The 19701-nt window shown below is 49.7% G+C and overlaps 1 protein-coding gene across 3 annotated transcripts in view; it reads right to left on the bottom strand.

Annotated features, from left to right (window-relative positions):
• The window catches only part of RHBDL3 (rhomboid like 3), a 58975-nt gene that overhangs the window by 11949 nt on the left and 27325 nt on the right, over positions 1–19701 (bottom strand). For all 3 annotated transcript variants that reach the window (XM_032280915.1, XM_032280914.1, XM_032280916.1), the window contains 3 exons: positions 18827–18975; positions 14885–14997; positions 6506–6606 (listed from right to left, as the gene is read on the bottom strand). In XM_032280915.1, the coding sequence (XP_032136806.1) occupies positions 6506–6606; positions 14885–14997; positions 18827–18975 (363 nt within the window). The remainder of the gene's footprint in view (positions 1–6505; positions 6607–14884; positions 14998–18826; positions 18976–19701) is intronic.

The following is a 19701-nucleotide window of genomic DNA, read 5'->3' on the forward strand; positions in this document are numbered from 1 at the left end:
GAGTTTGCCCTGCAGAGGGGCTTGAAAAATTCTGAATCTGGGCTGGGCACGGTGGCTCACGCCTGTAATGCCAGCACTTTGGGAGGCCAGGGCGGGTGGATCACTTGAGGTCAGGAGTTCGAGACCAGCCTGACTAACATGGTGAAACCCTGTCTCTACTAAAAAAATACAAAATTAGCCAGGTGTGGTCGTACACACCTGTAATCCCAGCTACTTGGGAGGCTGAGGCAGGAGAATGGCTTGAACCTGGGAGGTGGAGGTTGCAGTGAGCCAAGATCACACCATTGCACTCCAGCCTGGGCAACAAGAGTGAAGCTCTCTCTTGAAAAAAAGAAAAGAAAAATTCTGAATCCGAATGACTCCAGTTCTGCCACAGCACCTCCCAGGCCCACTTCATGGGTTTACAACATCTGCCTTGGCCCTGAAAGCCCTGGAGCTTGCCAGGCTGATCCTGTCCATCCCTCTGCCCACACTTTAGGGTAGAAGAATCTGAGGATTAAGGAAGGCTGGTTCAAGGTCACAGTGAGTGAATGGCGAGCTGACTGGGCTCCCAGTCCAGGGCTCTGTCCACCCACACTTCTGAGGCCACATTCCATATGCCTGTGCCGTCTGTCCCAGCTGCCCACAAACGGAGCGAAGGAACACCAGTAAATTTGACCTGCTTCCCTCCCAGCAGCCGAGGGGTTAAACTAAAGAGTCCCCTTCCAACCAGCTGCCTTACTTTCCCAATCCAATATTCCCGCCAATAAAATTAGTGCACCGAAACAACAGCAGAGAAGAAAAAAAGTCTCAAGCAGCCAGCACTGCTGCTGCTATAAATGTTGAAAAGCCCTCGGATCCTTGGGGAATACAAACCTTTTACAGGCCCTTTAATTTCATTCTCTCCCAGAGCCTCTAAGAGTGAGATAGTAACTCACCCACAGTGAACACATTGGTAACCAGTCTCTCAGCATCTTGCTCACCCAACCGGGTAACAGTGCAGAGGCTGAAAGCCAGGCAGGGAGCTTCCACTCCAATACAGCTTTCTGCATCTGTCCCTGGTTGAAACGGTTTCTTGTGAAATGACTTCAAGAAAACCCAACACAGGGAATGTGAAAGCATGACACAGATAAATTAGGGAGTGATTCTTTGTCCTACAAAAGGATTTTTCCTTAACAAAGTAAACCTTGTAACAGAAATCTTTAGTATCTTTTAGACCCATCTTTCCTTGTGCTTTGACAATATGGTTCAGTTTGTGAAAATTCAGATCTCAAACATTTTGGGAAAACATCGATCTTACAGAGCAAACTGTAAGTAAATATCTTGTAGATTAAAAAATGGAACTCTGGCCAGCAGGAGGCAATTAATAAATTATTCAATTAGGTGTATCTGTATATCTCTCGTGTTTAAAATAAAAAGTTGGCCAGCTGCGGAGACTCACGCCTATAATCCCAGCACTTTGGGAGGCCGAGGTGGGCAGATCTAGAGGTCAGGAGATCCTGGCCAACGTGGTGAAACCCGTCTCTACTAAAAATACAAACATTAGCTGGGTGTGGAGACATGCACCTGTAGTCCCAGCTACTCAGGAGGCTGAGGCACGAGAATCACTTGAACCCAGGAGGTGGATTTTGCAGTGAGCCAAGATTGTGCCACTGCACTCCAGGGACAGAGTAAGACTCCATCTTAAAATAAGAAGTCATGGCAGGGTGCAGTGGCTCACGCCTGTAATCCCAGCACTTTGGGAGGCTGAGGCGGGTGGATCACTTGAATTCAGGAGTTTGAGACCAGCCTGGGCAACATGGTGAAACCCCGTCTCTACAAAAAAAAATAATAATAATACAAAAAATTAGCCAAGCATGGTGGCATGAGCCCGTGGTCCCAGCTACTCAGGGGGCTGAGGCACGAGGATCGCTTGAGCCCAGGAGGTGGTGGTTGCAGAGAGCCAAGATAGTGCCACTGCACTCTAGCCTGGGTAACAGAGCAAAACCCTGTCTCAAAAAAAAAAAAATTATTAGGCCGGGTGCGGTGGCTCACGCCTGTAATCCTAGCACTTTGGGAGACCAAGGTGGGTGGATCACCTGAGGTCAGGAGTTCAAGACCAGCCTGGCCATCATGGTGAAAACCCATCTTTAAAAAAAAAAATTATTAATTATAGGGCTTTTTGCATTCCAGATCTTTTGCTGAAATATTTTGTCCATTTTCTCATCTCCTAAACAACTCCTCTGTGAAGATAGGATTACAGATGAGACAACTGAGTCTCCAATAAGCTGAGTAATAGACTCATAGCTATCAAGATGCTAACAGTGGTACTCAAATGCAGATTTTCTGTCAAGTCCATGCATTTTCTACATTTTGTTCTGATGAGGTAGTTTACTGTGTATAACACACACACACTCCAAATCCTCATTTTGAAGCTGAAAACAATAGTATATCTATTAGGTGGAACCATATGAAATTGCCAATATTCAAATGCTGATGGCCCATGGAAAGGGCAATTTCATACGGTTGACCCAACGCATCTCTGAATTGCTTGGCACTGAACTAATTTGGATAAAGGTAGCCTCCTGACAAAGAAAAATCAACATTTTTTTTTTTTTTTTTTCCTGAGATGGAGTCTTGCTCTGTTGCCCAGGCTGGAGTGCAGTGGCATGATCTCCACTCATTGCAACCTCCACCTCCCAGGATTAGGCAATTTTCTGTCTCAGCCTCTGGAGTAGCTGGAATTACAGACGCATGCCACCATGCCTGGCTAATTTTTTTTTTTTTTTTTTTAGTAGAGATGGGGTTTCACCATCTTGACCAGGCTGGTCTTGAACTTCTGACCTCATTATCCACCCACCTTGGCCTCCCAAAGTGCTGGGATTACCGGTGTGAGCCACTGCGCCCAGCCTAGAAACCAACCTTTTTAATGAGACAATGAGTTTTCTTTCACCATCAATAGACACCACATAACTTTCTTTTTCTTTCTTTTGAGACAGGGTTTCACTCTGTTGCCCTGGGTGGGGTGCAGTGACGCAATCTCAGCTCACTCATTCGCGCCTTTCTGGCTCAGGTGATCCTCTCACCTCAGCCTTCAGAGTAGCTGGAACCACAGGTGCATGACACCACACACCAGGAAAATTTTCTGTGTATTTGGTAGAGATGTGTAGAGATGTCGCCCAGGCTGGTCTTGAACTCCTAGGCTCAAGCCATCTGCCTGTGTGGGCCTCCCAAAGTGCTGGGATTACAGGTGTGACCCACTGCGCCCGGCCCACACAACTTTCTAGAGAAGGGCTCCCCATGTGTCATGCTCTGGAGACTACACAGCTCCCATTTGGCCAGAGAAAGCCGTTTGCTTCTGGAAGGCACTGGTCTCTCAGATGGGGCTGCTCATCCCCACAGCTGCAGGCCATGAGCCACTCGCCAGAGAGAAGCGTCAACTGGAACAAAACTGCTCTCACACCTCTGTCAACCCCCATGCCCTACCCCACGGTCCTTGGGTGGTCTGCCTTCACCGTGGGAACTTCTGGGTCATCACGGCTGTTTCCCATGAGGTGGGGAAGAGGGTGGGAACACGGCGTTGTTATGAACTCCAGCCTGTTTCTTCCTCCCCATGTTCTCTTTCAGTTGAGCTTGTTCATTACCCCTACACACACAAGTCTTGGGCGGAATGGGAGGGAGGAGGTTAGCATTTCCTTCCCCTACTGAAAGGAATTGGGGCAGGGGGAGGGGGGAGTGGAGGAGGCAGAATTCAGAGGAAAAGCTGTGTCTGGGGAAAGATGTGGCACTGATACAGAATGACCCATTTAAAAGGGCCATGGGAGGCAGCCCATGCGCTCGGGTTTTCAACAAACTGAGCTGTATACGTGAGCAAACACACCTGCACACACACACACTGAGACGCTCACCGCTCCACGTTTCCCAGCACCCGCAGCCTCTCTCAGAGCACTCACCTGAAGGTGTCAAAATTCAGGCCAGTAGCAAGTGTAGGCAGGCGCTCAGTATGTCTGTCTCTCCCCCTCTTTTCCTTTCCTTCCCCCCTCCCTCTTGCGCTCTCTCGCTCACTCAATGTACAAAGGGCATTTTGATGAGAACGAAAGGGATGAGGTTGGGAGCAGGGTGGGTGACGGTGAGATTGATAAGGAAGAAAAAGATGGGAGAATTCGGGAACTCCAAGCCCTGCGCACTGCAATCACTGAGCATTCAAACATCTGCCACGTGGGCGAAGACACTGATGGGGGAGTGGGTGAGAACAGGAGGACCCCAAAGAGAAGCTATGCCTTTTTCTGGACGTTGTTCGTTTCTTTCTTCATTCACTAAAATCTAGCAGGCACCATCTACCACGCACCCAGCTGTACGCCAGGTACTGGGGAAAGAGACAAGTAAGACCTAGAGGCTTGCTGGCCAGAGAAGGATCGGGCAGGGTTAGCCACTGACTCCTCCATCACCTTCAGACTTCAGACTGCCTCCAAAAAAAAGGACTTTGACAACCTCTAAGACCATCAGACGCATCCCAATTTCTGGCCTCCAAGGCTCTGTCTAGTCTGAGCCCATCCTGGCCTCTTCCGTCAGGAGAAGGGAATTAAGTTTATATAGGTGGTTATTTGCGTTTTAGCTCATTTACTGCATGTCATTCCATTTCTTTTCTTCTTTTTTTTTTTTTTTGAGACAGAGTCTCTTTCTGTCACCTAGGCTGGAGTGCGGTGGTGCAATCTCGGCTCACTGCAACCTCTGCCTCCCAGGTTCAAGCGCTTCTCCTGCCTCAGCCTCCCAAGTAGCTGGGACTACAGGCATGTGCTGCCAAGCCTGGCTAATTTTTGTATTTTTAGTAGAGACAGGGTTTCACCATGTTGGCCAGGCTGGTCTCAAATTCCTGATCCTGTGATCCACCCACCTCAGCCTCCCAAAGTGCTGGGATTACAGGCGTGAGCCACCATGCCCTGCCTTCTTTTTTTTTAAATTGAGACAGGGCCTCATTCTGTTGCCCAGGCTGGTGTGCAGTGGTTTAATCTCTGCTCACTGTAACCTCTGCTTCTCAGGCTCAAGTGATTCTCCAGCCACAGCCTCTGGGGTGGCTGAGACTATAGGCACATGCCACTTTGCCCTGCTAATTTTTTTTTTTTTTTTGAGACAGAGTCTCGCTGTCACCCAGGCTAGAGTGCAATGGTGTGATCTCGGCTCACCACAGCCTCTACCTCCACAGTTCAAGCGATTCTCCTGCCTTAGCCTTCCTAGTAGCTAGGATTACAGGCACCTGCCAGCATGCTCGGCTAATATTTGTATTTTTAGTAGAGACAAGGTTTCACTGTGTTGGCCAGTCTGGTCTTGAACCCCTGAACTCATGATCTGCCTGCCTTAGCCTCCCAAAGTGCTGTGATTATAAGCATGAGCCATCGAGCCTGGCCAATTTTTGTATTTTTTATAGAGATGTTGCCTAGGCTGGTCTTGAACTCCTGAGCTCAAGGCGATCTGTCTACTTGAGACTCTCAAAGCGCTGGGATTATAGGCCTGAGCCACCATGACGGGCTCCCATTCCATTTCACAGATGTAGAAAGTGAGGTGCGAAGCAGGTAAGCAATTTGCCCAGGTTGTAGCAGGGATTTAGACCTAGGCTGACTGGCTCCATAGCCCATGCTCTTCACCATCACACTGTATTGCTTTTCAGGAAAAGGCAGAGGGTGAGAAATGGAGTGGGTCCTGCTCCGATGACAGGCTGGGATGGGGAACAACTCTTGAATGGTTGTCAGGAGATATGGGTTCAAGACTTCATTTTGCCACAAACTTGACTGTGACTTTGGATAAGTCACTTAACCTCTCACAGCCACAGCCTCCTTTCCTATTTGAGAATTTTGATGAGATAATCTCTAAGCCCTTTTACTTTTAACAATCTATGATAAATTGGCCGGGCGCGGTGGCTCAAGCCTGTAATCCCAGCACTTTGGGAGGCCGAGGCAGGTGGATCACGAGGTCAAGAGATCGAGACCATCCTGGTCAACATGGTGAAACCCTGTCTCTACTAAAAATACGAAAAATGAGCTGGGCATGGTGGTGCGTGCCTGTAATCCCAGCTACTCAGGAGGCTGAGGCAGGAGAATTGCCTGAACCCGGGAGGCGGAGGTTGCGGTGAGCCGAGATGGCGCCATTGCACTCCAGCCTGGGTAACAAGAGTGAAACTCCGTCTCAAAAAAAAAAAAAAAAAAAAAAAAAACAATCTATGATAAATAAGCAATTTAAATGGCTATGTATGCTAGCAGCCAAATGTTAACTCTTTAACGTCAGTGAATGGGAAAAAGGCAGAAGAGGGAGATGGGCACAGTCCCAGGCCAAGCCACAACTGGAGAAAATAGGAACTGCATCCGGAAGGCACCCATTTGAAATGGGCCTGCAGAGGGTGAGGAGTGCGTGAGGACTCTGCTCCAGGTCAGGTCTGCCTGGCGTTTGTTGGGCCTGTGCTGAGCCAGCTCCCAGTCCCAGTGGATTAATACTCAGTCCCAGTGATGGCAGAGAACAGGGCCAGAAAGACACGCTGAGAACGGGAGGTGCTCACCATGACGATGTTGGCCAGATGGGCAGAGACGAGAGCATACACCCCTCCAGAAGAGCCCACGACTGGGGCGGTCATGTCAGCCACAGACACTGCCAAGGACCCTGGTACAGAAAGACAGCGAGAATTCTCAGGAATGCAGGACTCGGCTTGCCCACCCCAGCCCCAGGCCTTGGATTCTGCAGGCTCGGCGCTAAGACTCCAGAGCAAGAGGCTCCATCTCTTCCTCCTTTGAGTCCATGTTGCCAAGGAGCTTCCTATGCATTTCTGTTTGTTGTTGATTTTTTTTTCTTTTTTTTTTTTTTGAGACGGGGTCTAACTGTCACCCAGGCTGGAATGCAGTGATATGATCGGCTGACTACAGCCTTCACCTCCGGGCTCAAGTGATCCTCCTGCCTCACCTTCCCAAATACCTGGAACTACAGGCGTGCGCCACCATGCCCAGCTAATTTTTGTATTTTTCTTTGTGGAGACAGAGTCTTCCTATGTTGCCTAGGCTGGTCTCAAATTCCTGGACTCAAGCAATCCTCTTGCCTCAGCCTCCCAAAGTTCTGATATTACAGGTGTGAGCCACAGGGCCCTGCCTCCTATGCATTTCTTAGAGGATTAATTTCTGGCTAAAAGAACCATCTGATCCTTTGACTCAAAGAGGGAAGTGTCTTGCCCAAAGTAAAACTCAGACTTCTACTTGGATTATCTGCCTCTCAACCCAACCCCTGACAAAGGGCTACGTCAGGGTTCTGGAACTATAACAAAAATAGTAGCAGTAGTTATCACAGAAACAGCTGCCACTTAGGTGGCATGGATACCAGGCAAATATTTTATAGACTTTCTTCCCTTCAGCCCTCAAGACAGCCCTCTGAGGCAGGCACCAGTAGCCTCATTGCAGAGAGGAGGAGACTGAGCCCAGAGTCTCCTGGTAGGAAGTGCTGGAACCAGGATTTGCTTCTGGGTCTGCCTGATGCAAAACCTGTGTTCTTGACCAAAACTGTGCTCTTGGCTTCTCTAGTAGCCACGCCCTAAACTGGCCCAGAGGTTGTTAACCTCCACCCTCTACCATTGCTCCCTCTGATAAACAGCATCTAGAAAACTGCTTAGGGTTACTTCCACCCTTCCTCCAGCCTGGCTAAATCACAAGAGGCCAACAGCATCTCTTGAGTGGGGCTCCTTTGGAGGAAACACGTCCTTGAAGAGTCACAGGGACAAGAAGAGATGACGTCATACCCTCTGGGGGAAAGGAAGGGTACGCGAGGCTTGGTCTGGTGGATGACAAACTTTTGTCCTGCGAGGGAAGCTGGGCAAAGAGAAGATGGGATATTTATTGTTCTGGTCTCATTTAAGTGTGATCAATGCTTTGGCTTCCAGGGAAGGACATGGGAGACTAAAAATAACTAGGAGGTAGAGCCCAGGGCTCAGAGGATGAGAGGTGGCTGGCCTGGGTGAGTGTGCAGAAATTACCACTGGAAAATGCCCGAGGGCTCAAGAGCCAATTAGCTGCTGGAGAGAGGAGGGACAGGCAGAAAGCCAAATTCGGCAGGCTCTATGGGGTGCAAGATCCATGACTTAGGAGGAGGCTGGGCCCAGCCCCACAACCAGAGCACCAAGCACCTGGCAGCAGAGAGCCCCTGATAAACTCTTCCACCTCCCCTGCCCCCATCTCTATCAAGGCCTCTCCATGCACTGAGATCCTTCAAGAAAGAGATTCCCCACAACCAATTCTTGGTCTCAAGTGGGATATAATCTCTCAGGAAAAAAAGAAAAAACAAACAAACAACCTGTCATGAACTGAGGACTCCCAAGTCCTCCTCCCCTCCCAGGGCAACTATAAATCTTTCATGCCTTCCCTCTGGCTTTAATTAGGTATTGATCTATTGTCAGATAACTTTCTTTTGCTTTTGCTTTTTTTTACTGCCTAGCCACAGGGTCAGCCATATATAACAGGAAAGAAAAATCCCAGGGTGGCAAACACAGAGGCAGCAGGATCTGCATGACAAAGGTTTCCCACGCTCTCCTGGCAGGGCAGTCTGCGGAGGCTGCATTGCGGGGCTGCGAGGAGGGCTGGCTGCCCAAGCTGCTCCTCATTAATTACCCTTTGGACAGAGGAAGCCCTAGCCTCCCTAGGCTGGCCTCTCATCTCAGAGCAGGTCTGTACAAACCAGCCCAGAGTCCACTCCCTCACTCTTGCCCCAGCACAGTCCACCAAGGCAGAGCAGCCTCAGGGCAGCCCTAGGCAGGGAAGGGCCCCTGCCAGGGTCAAGCCAGCATACACTGACCTTTCCCTCACCCTATCCACAGCTCAGAGTCCTGACCCTAGGGTGAGGGGTCAGCTTGGGACTGTGGCAGGAGTATGGAAGGGGCCTGGCCGGCTAGCTGTGTGACCCTGGGCACAGTCCCTGAATTCTTTGGGCTTCAGTTTTCTTTCATGTCTGTAAAATGAGCTCTAAGGCTTTCCAACTTTTCAGCAGCAAAACTCTTTTCTTTTTTTTTTCCTCCAAGATGGAGTCTTACTCTGTTGCCCAGGCTGAAGTGCAATGGCGTGACCTCGGCTCGCTGCAACCTCCACCTCCCAGGTTTAAGCAATTCTCCTGCCTCATCCTCTTGAGTAGCTGAGATTACAGGCATGTGCCACTACACCCAGCTAATTTTTGTGTTTTTAGTAGAGGCAGGGTTTCACCATATTAGTCAGGCTGGTCTCGAACTACTGACCTCAGGTGATCTGCCCATCTCGGCCTCCCAAAGTGCTGGCATTACAGGCGTGAGCCGCCGTGCCTGGCCCAAAACTTTCTTTTCAAAGGAAACTTTTCCAGGACGCCCTAACCCATGGAGCAGAACACAAGCAGCAGCTCTGACTAAGCAGGGACGGTGCCTGGGAATGGTTTGCCACCGCTGGAGGGGATCCTCCCTGGTTCCTTCCAGATCAGAAATTCAGTGACCTGAGTCTTGGCTTGAGACCCAGGTCCGAAGCTTGGATCCTGATTCTGGAACCTTGAAGGTAACGGCCTGAACCCACCTGCCCACCATTGGTGATATAAAGACTTACAGGCCAGGTGCGGTGGCTCATCCCTGTAATCCCAGCACTTTGGGAGGCTAAGGGAGGGGGATCACCTGAGGTCAGGAGTTCGAGACCAACCTGGCCAATGTGGTGAATCCCCAATTCTACTAAAAAAAATACAAAAATTAGTTGGATATGGTGGTGCACGCATGTAGCCCCAGCTACTGGAAAGGATGAAGCACGAGAATCGCTTCACCCTTGAACCTGGGAGGTGGAGGTTGCGGTGAGCCAAGATCAGGCCACTGCACTCCAACCTGGGTGACAGAGTGAGACTTTGTCTCAAAAAAACCGTAAAACCCAAAAAAGAGCAAAGTCTTTCTTCAAGTGACTGCAGGTGATCCCTGGACTAGAGCAATTGGGAGAGACCATAGACAAACACGGGGCTGTGTACACACAAGCATAGTAACAAAGGCCCTCCCTGGGCAGGAAGTGTGGGTCAGGGGAAATCCTCTCACAAGCTCTTAACTATCCTAACAGATATGGGCAGATAAGGCCAGTATGAATTCCACAGAAGTCACTGGGGGCAAAGGACCAGGAGAGAATGGCAGACTGGAGTGACACATCATACCTCTGCACAGAGGCAAACCATGGAATTTAGTTCTCATCAGGATTATGAATTCTGTATCCACCACCACAAAATTCCAAGTCCACGCAAGCACACAGATAAATTGGCAACTTTGCCATAATGTATAGCTACGATAATTTTAGCCCAGAATTTTTTTTTTAAACAGAGTCTTGCTCTATCACTCAGGCTAGAGTACAGTGATGTGATCTCAGCTCACTGCAACCTCCACCTCCCAGGTTCAAGCGATTCTCCCGCCTCAGCCTCCTGAGCAGCTGGAACTACAGGCGCGCGCCACCACACCCTGCTAATTTTTGTATTTTTGGTAGATACAAGGTTTCACCATATTGGCCAGGCTGGTCTCGAGCTCCTGACCTTGTGATCACCCTCCTCAGCCTCCCAAAGTGCTGAGATTAAAGGCGTGAGCTACCGCGCCTGGCCATTTTTCTTTTTAGTAGAGATGAGGTTTCACCACGTTGGCCAGGCTGGTCTCAAACTCCTGACCTCAGGTGATCCACCCCCCTTGGCCTCCCAAAGTGCTGGGATTATAGGCATGAGCCACCGTGCCCAGCTATAGCCCAGAAAATTTTAAAGCAGGTATTCTTCAATATCTCCTTTGGCCTTAAAAAAAAAAATCCAGGGCCAGGCGTGGTGGCTCAAGCCTGTAATCCCAGCACTTTGGGAGGCCGAGGCGGGTGGATCACGAGGTCAAGAGATCGAGACCATCCTGGTCAACACGGTGAAACCCCGTCTCTACTAAAAATACAAAAAATTAGCTGGGCATGGTGGCGCGTGCCTGTAATCCCAGCTACTCAGGAGGCTGAGGCAGGAGAATTGCCTGAACCCAGGAGGTGGAGGCTGCGGTGAGCCGACATCGTGCCATTGCACTCCAGCCTGGGTAACAAGAGCGAAACTCCGTCCCAGAAAAAAAAAAAAAAAAATCCAAATAAAAATTGGCAGAACATTTATCTTTAAGCAATGTGACTTTATTTACATATTCTTTCCTTTATTCTTTCTTTCTTTATTTATTTTAATTCACTATCCAGTAATGGCTATAAGCAACTTTATTTTTTTGAGCTGGGGTTTTGCTCTTGCTGCCCAGGCTGGAGTGCAATAGCGCAATCTCAGCTCACTGCAACGTCGCCTCCTGGGTTCAGGCAATTCTCCTGGCTCAGCTTCCCAAGTAGCTGGGATTACAAGCATCTGCCACCATGTCTGGCTAATTTTTGTATTTTTAGTAGAGACAGGGTTTCACCATGTTGGCCAGGCTGGTCTCAAACTCCTGACCTCACATGATCTGCCCACCTTGGCCTCCCAAAGTGCTGGGATTACAGGTGTGAGCCACCGCGCCCGACCACTTTCCTTTTTTCTATAAATATTTATTGCCTAACATGTACTAAGCCCTGAGCTAGGCTCTGGGGGATGCACACATGGTTAATAATCTATATAATCTTTATTTAACTTTTTTTGAGACAGAGTCTCTCTCTGACACCTGGCCGGAGTGCCGTGGCACAGTCTGCTCACTGCAACCTCCACCTCCCAGTTCAAGTGATTCTTCCGTCTCAGCCTCCTGAGCAGCTGGGACCACGGGCACATGCCACCACACCTGGCTAATTTTTTGGATTTATTTTTTGTAGAAACGGGGTTTCACCATGTTGGCCATGATGGTCTTGATCTCTTGACTTCATGATCCTCCCACATTGGCCTACCAAAGTGGTGGGATTACAGGCATGAGACACTTTGCCCAGCCCAAGACACTGGTTTTTAAAATACCTACATTGCATGCCATACAATTGCTAGCCATAAGTGATTTGCACATTGGCCTCAAGCATTGGTTAGAAGCCCAGGTCTTGGGAAGGGCTCCACCCCAGTCCTAGTACTTCTCAGGCGAGCAAATCTGCAAGTCATTTCACCTCTCTGAGCTGCCTGTAAAATGGGGATGACAGTACCCACCACATAGGACAGCCGTGATGAGTATAGCATACACAAACATCCACAAACCCTTTATCATACGCCTGGAGCATGTATATGCTCCATAAAAGTTAGCTATCCTGGTTACAAAGTATGGGTTTGGAACGCTTTCATTGGGCAGGAATGAGAGAGTAAGGCTGCCAGACATCATTAAGGTCTCCTTTGGCTTTTTCTTTCTTTTTTTTTTTTTTGAGACAGGGTCTTGCTCTGTCACCCGGGCTGGAGTGCAGTGGTGTTATCACAGCTCACTGCAGCCTTGAATTTCTGGGCTCAAGCGATCCTCCTGCATCAGCCTCCCACGTAGCTGGGACTACAAGCCCATGCCAGCATGCCTGGCTAATTTAAAAAAATTTTTTTCTTTGGGAGGCCGAGGCGGGTGGATCACGAGGTCAAGAGATCGAGACCATCCTGGTCAACATGGTGAAACCCCGTCTCTACTAAAAATACAAAAAAATTAGCTGGGCATGGTGGCGCGTGCCTGTAATCCCAGCTACTCAGGAGGCTGAGGCAGGAGAATTGCCTGAAACCAGGAGGCGGAGGTTGCGGTGAGCCGAGATCGCGCCATTGCACTCCAGCCTGGGTAACGAGCGAAACTCCGTCTCAAAAAAAAAAAAAAATTTTTTTTGTAGTGACAGAATCTCCCTATGTTGCCCAGGCTGATCTCGAACTCCTGGGCTCAAGCGATCCTCCTGCCTTGACCTCCCACAGTGTTGGAATTACAGGTATGAGCCACTGCACCTGGTCTGCCTTAGTTTCTGACAATAAATTATCTGCAAAAAGGACAAGGCCCACCGTTTGGTTCTCGTCACACTATTGTAGTGGCTCAGAGTACAGCCCTGGGGGTCAAACAGCATGGGTGTGTGCCCAGCTCTACCACTTTCTAGCTGTGTCTTCCTGGGCGAGTCACTTAGCCCTCTAAGCCTTGGTTTCCATATTTGTGCTGGGGGAGAGCAACAGTGCCCACCTCGTGGCAGTGCTGTGTGGATAAAATATGGCCTGCATATGGCAGGCACTGATAACTGCCACCGGTCCAGTCCAGAGCGGGCTGGCTGTAAACCAGAACCTTTCTCAGAGGACAGCTTGGGAGAGGAGGAAAGGGCAAACAGCAGAGGTAGATCAATCAACTAATCATGGAGATCAATGACATATGTGGTGACCAGAGTGCCCTCTGGTCTTAATCAATGACTCAGAGAGAACAGTGCACGCCATGTGCTCAATGATACGGCTGTACAGGCTCACATTCAGCAGATGAGCTCTGCTTCTGTCTGAATCTTCCCACTCTGCACTGGTGTCACTGGGCAGGTGACACCTACACTGTCTCCCCACTGTACGTCACCTGGTTTGGGTGAGGTCCCAGTCCTTTTGAATCTAATTTTTGTCTTCTAGGTTTTTGGTACTCCCATCTAATTGAATACTAACTGCAAATGTTATGAGTGTATTCCCTGCTCCTCGCCATTTAACATCTGGGTCTCTGGGTATTGAGGTATGGAAAATGGGGCTATAAATCCCCAGATGTCAGGATTAGGGGGTGTGTGGGTGGCTGAACAAGTCTGGCACTTAGAGATGCTCATTAGCCCTTTGTTCAAGGACATGGTGAGCACTGGATTCCAGGAGGGGCTTGCATGGGCGCTGTCCAAGGTGGCCAATGTTTTTAACCTCAGCGCATACAGGAGGGAAGGAGATGGTGCTGGGTGAGTCTACCAGGTCAACGGTTCATGAACTAGCAGACCAGCCTCATGTGGGTGGGGTGGGACCCTTCCTCTTTGATTTCTGAAACCACTTCAGTTACTCCCAGGGTCCCCGCCCGCTTGCTGTTTACAAGGCTGACGCTGCCCAGCTCTCCTGATGACAACTTTAATGCCACTCAGAAAGGATTAAGATCTTACTTAAACATACACACAAAGCTCCCTTGGGCACAGCTGTCAAGCTGAAGAGCTGAGGCGGCAAACCTTGTTAAAAAAAAAAAAAAACTGCCGGCAATAAAGTTGGAGACATCACGAGGGAGATCCTCATGTTCAGAGGCCTGGCTGGCAGACTCTTCCTGCAGAAATCCACGCTCTCCCCAGCTCACTTCACCCGCCTCACCTCCCACTAGGGAGAGGGCAGAAGGTGGAAAGCTCACTCTGGCCACTATCCATGAGGGATGATCACCCGCCACATCCACGTGTGCCGAGTCAGCTGGAAGCCCAGACGCCTTCAGATGGAGCGAGGGCTCACTGTCTCTTAGGCCAGACCCCCAGTGAGCAGTGGGTCAGGCAAGGGGACTGCGGTTGGTCTGGGTAGCGGCCAGCTCTCCTTTTGGGGACAGGTACTACGTAGCCAGGGCAGCGCCTGGCTCCACTCACCCCTTTGGTTCCCCTGTGGGGATCTCACTGTGTCCTTCCAGTTTTTGGAGCACTGTTGTTCCATTTGTTGCCTCACTCACTCCACCCTCCTAGCAACCCTACAGGCAGATCTCATTAGTTCCCTCTTAAAGCTTAACATGGCCAAAAGAGGTTAGGAAATTTCCCCAAGCTCACAGAGCTACTGCATGGTGGTGTGAGACTGACAGTCGGTTGGCCAGCCTGCCCCAAATCCAGTGCTCTCCTCCCTCGTCCTGCTACACACCTCCCTCTCTGGGCAACAGTCCCCTCTCCAGCCTCCTGGGGAGGTGGGTGTGCCTGGAGGACAGCCCGGTAAGTCAGGAGCCTTGGAGATGAGGATCTTCTGTGTGTCCTGGAAGCCTGGGGCTTGCTCTGCCCCACAGGGTCTCCCAGCCTACCCTGGGGCAGTGTGCCTCTGTGGACATAGGGCCTACCTGCCACAACGCCAGCCACATAGACAAGCCCAATTCGGGTGGCTCCATGCACCATCTCCAGGGGCACTCCCACGAGCAGCTGCAGCACCACGTTGAGTCCCAGGTGTTCTATCCTGTGACAGAAAGACCACACTCATTCACCTATCCATCCATCCATTCATTCATTCAACAAACACCTGCATCTCCCAAGATGCCAGGGATCTAGCAGTGAGCAAGACCATCTCTGCCTCTGAGGAGCTCATGGTCTGGGGGAAGGAATGACAATTTAGACAGATCATCTTAGAAAGAGCATTCCTTCCAGCTGAGACAGAAACACATGTGCAGGGCCTGGGCGGTGACTGGCAGCATTTCACTTGGCACTGTGAGACTAACCACAGTCAAGATCCAGCAACTAGGCTGGGCACAGTGGCCCATGCCTGTAAGCCCAGCACTTTGAGAGGCAGGAGGATCGCTTGAACTCAGGAGTTCAAGATCAGCCTGGGCAACATAGTGAGACCCCATCTCTTAAAAAAAAAAAATCCAGCAACTCCATCAGTTAACACGTGGAAAACTAAGGCTCACAGATAGCCAGTGACCAGCCAGTTAGTGGCTACGCTGGGACCACAGCCCAGGTCTCTAATCTGCCTGATCTGCTTCATTCACTGGGCCATGTAGTCATTCTAGCTCTGTTTGTTTTATTGTCTTTTTGTTTTTGAGACGGAGTCTGCCTCTGTCAATCAGGCTGAAATGCAGTGGGGAGTGATATCTGTTCACTGCAACCTCTGCCTCCCGGGTTCAAGCAATTCTCCTGTCTCAGCCACCCAAGTAGTTGGGATTACAGGCATGGGCCACCATGCCCAGCTAATTTTTGTATATTTAGTAGAGATGGGGTTTCACCATGTTGGCCAGGCTGGTCTTGAACTCCTGACCTTAAGTGATAACACCTGCCTCACATTATAGGATTACAGTTGGGATTACAGGTGTGAGCCATTGCGCCCGGCCATGTTCTGGCTCTATTGGTAAGAGCTACAGATGTTTAAAGAAAAATATGTTCTTAAAACAAGTGCAGGCATTGAAGATACATCTTGTAACTTAATAATTCAATGTTTTCCCTTAAAGTCTCATAAGGAAGGTTTCTCTTTCCTGCTGTAAAAGAGACCTTGGCTGGACATGGTGGCTCACGCCTGTAATCCCAGCACTTTGGGAGGCCAAGGTGGGTAGATCACAAGGTCAGGAGTTCAACGCCAGCCTGGCCTTGAACTACTAAAAATACAAAATACAAAAATTAGCCAGTCATCTACTAAAAATACAAAAATTAGCCAGGCATCGTGGTGTGCCCCTGTAGTCCCAGCCACTTGGGAGGCTGACGCAGGAGAAACGCTTGAACCTGGGAGGCAGAGGCTGCAGTGAGCCGAGATTGTACAACTGCACTCCAGCCTGGGTGACAGAGTGAGATTCTATCTCAAAGAAAAGAAAAAAGAAGAGAAAGACCTATTCTGCTCCAAAACCCTCAGGACTGGGAGATGGGACCCCAGGCTTTCTGACATTGTGAATGCCTTTTTCCCCATACTACCTGTGACTAGATATTGCTGCTAAAATTGTGGGGTGTCTAGCTGTGTGCATGTTACCAGAAAAGATTGTAACATGACTATTAGTAAGTCAATCTGGTGCTTTCAACTTTACAAAGCACTTTAACACCCACTGTCTCATTTACATTGAGCTGACAGCCCCTGGGCAGCTCCCGGGGGATGCTGTCTGTCAGGAAGTAACACAGCCTGTAACAGAGAGGCTGGGCCCTGCCAGGAGGCCCAGCTATGCTGCACAGAGAAACGATGGGCAACACGTGGGCACCTGCTTACTCAGGAGTGTACCTGCAAGGTAGTGTAGACATGTTAGGCTGTGTCCTGGACTCTACTATGTTACAATCTTCTACCCACCACTGATTGCTAGCTAAAGGATTTTAGGGAGATTAGACGTATCAGGAAAAGTCACTGGAAAGGGTGCTGGTGACATCAGATTCACAGGCGGAGGGGCCTTTCAGGTTTTTCCAGCACCATGCCCTGTTTTACAGTCTCAGAACCTGAAACTAGAAGAAGCCAGGGGAGGAACTCAAGGCTCCTGCCTCCTTCTGAGCTCTTCTTTACCACACTGGCTTCTGGATTCCCAGGCCTACAGTATGTCTCTGAGTAACAGGTCATTTTTTTTTCAGGTCCCTTTTTTTTTTTTTGAGACAGGGTTTCACTCCGTTTCCCAGGCTGGAGTGCAGAAGCGCAATCTTGGCTCACTGTAGGCTTGACCTCCTGGGCTCAAGTGATCCTCCCACCTCAGCCCCCGGAGTAGCTGAGACTATAGCCAAACACCACCTGACTTGGCTTTTTTTATTTTTTGTCGAGAGAGGATCTCACTATGTTGCCCATGCAGATCTCAAACTCCTGGCCTCAAGTGATCCTCCTACCTTGGCCTCCCAAAATGCTGGGATTACAGGTGTGAGCCAATATGCCCGGTTAACAGGTCACTTTGCTGCGACCTCCCTAGACACTGGCCAGCTGTCCCTGTCTCCTGTCTACTGCTGTGTCTATCTCTGTTGCACCAGGCAAGAGCCCCTTGCTCAAAATCCACAGACCTGGAGACTCCTCCAAGGACTCTTCCTGGCAGGCGTTGCCCCCTCAAAGCAACTACTGGAAAAAGGCCCAGGCCAGCCCTCTAGGCCTCAACTGAGGGCATCTGAGCCCTGTCCACTGTGAGCACACTGCTTTCGGCTCCAGGAGGCAGAGGATGGAGCAAGGAGGCTTTGGTTATTCTCCTTCCTCACCCTGAGGCACCAAGAGAGGTCAGGGGGCAGTCCTGGAAAGAAGGCAGACAGTCCGAACCCATGTGCAGCCACTGGTTTGTGCTGCCTGGGCAGGGCAGCCCCGTGTCTGTTGTCCTCCCTGGCTCATGAGTGGATGTGAGTGAAGCATGACAGCCCTCTCGCTGCTCGTTAGCCCTGTGAGATTGAAGCCTGGGGCAAACCAGACAAGGGAAGCAGCCTGTACCAACGATCCTCTTCAGCCCGAGCAGAGGCGTTCATTCACATCTCTTCACCCGAAAGCACCTCCCTCACAGGTGCAGCCAATTCGGGATTAGCTCTTGCACCTGCTTTAGAGGCTCAAGGGAAGGGAAGCTCATGGGACAACTCACTCTTGGCCATTGTGGGTCTTTCTGATGGTGTCACTGGGGCCAGAGTGACCCCCTTCCCAGTTCCCATCCCAGGGCCAGGCACCCCCAGGGTTTTTCCCAGACTAACAGTGAGCTCCTTCACTTCTCTGGAGAGGCTGCAGAAGACACCACAGAGGCCTGGTGTCTGGGGTCTCTCCTCTCCCATCGCAGTGCTTCCACCACATAAAAGCCTGCAGACTGCTGTTTTTCAAAGGATGTGGACCTGGGTGGTCACCTGGCCAGCTGGTAGTTCCTTATCATGAAGTGGGAGGTACCAATGAGAACTGACTGTGCTCCAGCCCCCAAAGAGGCTACAGGGCTCTATAAATGGAAACTCTAATAATCTCCAGAGTTCCTCAAGAAGACCCTCTATGTATATGTGGAGACCACACTGGGAGGAACTGACGCACAATTATGGACAATGAATCTGGTGGCTTGATGTCTCTTTTTGCTTTGGCCGCTAGGAAGCTGAGAACAAATTTTCAAGACACCTCTAGCAAATACATAGAATCACATGCTGTGTATGTGTGTGCTCTCTCACTGCTGGCTTTTAGCATTTTCCTTCTTTTACAGTTTTCCCTTTCTCATTCACTCTCAATAATGTACCTGTATATTTTGGTATTAAATGAGTCTCAAGCAGCCATCTCAAATCCTGTGTCCAAGCAGATAAAAATAATCCAAAAACTATATTTTCAATCCAGGCTATCTTGACCACTTATTTTTCTGTAGGGTCTTTTGACAGAGCAAAAGAAGACAAGTACTCACCCTGCATGCATGAAGATGTATGTCAGGTATCGCCAAGCCTGTGCTCGCAGCTGTGGGTGGTAAACCAGCGAGTTCTTCAAGTAACGTGGATGAGTAACCTGCAGTACAAACTGACCTAGCGACACCCCATTGTAGAGGAAAAAGGCAACCTGGATGACAGCACAGAACGGAGAGAGCCTGTTACTAGGTGCCCACCGCCCAGGAAACTTCCTGTTGCTCTGACTAGCACGGGGAGTCCCTACAGGAAGTTATCATCTTTCTTTCTCAGAGAAAGAGGGATGCCCCATAGCCAGCGCCCAACAGAGCTTTTAGCCATCCCTCACCCACGTGTTTGCTTATTTTGTGTTAAATGGCCACAACATGGTCCCGGGGTCTCTTTGTCCATACTTCCTCAGTGCTAAGCAGAAAGGATTTGGAGGATATTGAACTTTAATTCCAGTAATAACTCATTCACCCACTTGGGAGATAACAAATTCCACACAGGTTGATTTTTTTAAAAACTGTAGTGAAATACACATAAAATTTACCATCTTTTTATTTATTTTTTATTTACTGTTTTTTTGAGACAGAGTCTCACTCTGTTGCCCAGGCTGGAGTGCAGTGGCATAATCTTGGCTCACTGCAATCTCTGCCGCCCAGGTTCAAGCAATTCTCCTGCCTCAGCCTCCCAAGTAGCTGGGATTACAGGTGCCTGACACCACACCCGGCTAATTTTTGTATTTTTAGTAGAGATGGGGTTTCACCATCTTAGCCAGGCTGGTCTCGAACACTCGACCTCATGATCCACCCACCTTGGACTCCCAAAGTACTGGGATTACAGACATGAGCCACCACGTCCAGCCAAAATTTACCATCTTAATCAGTTTTTTGGGTTT

The sequence above is a fragment of the Sapajus apella genome, unplaced genomic scaffold (genome assembly GCF_009761245.1).
Source record: "Sapajus apella isolate SASKATOON/1434 unplaced genomic scaffold, GSC_monkey_1.0 scaffold12, whole genome shotgun sequence".
Classification (NCBI taxonomy): Eukaryota; Metazoa; Chordata; class Mammalia; order Primates; family Cebidae; genus Sapajus; species Sapajus apella.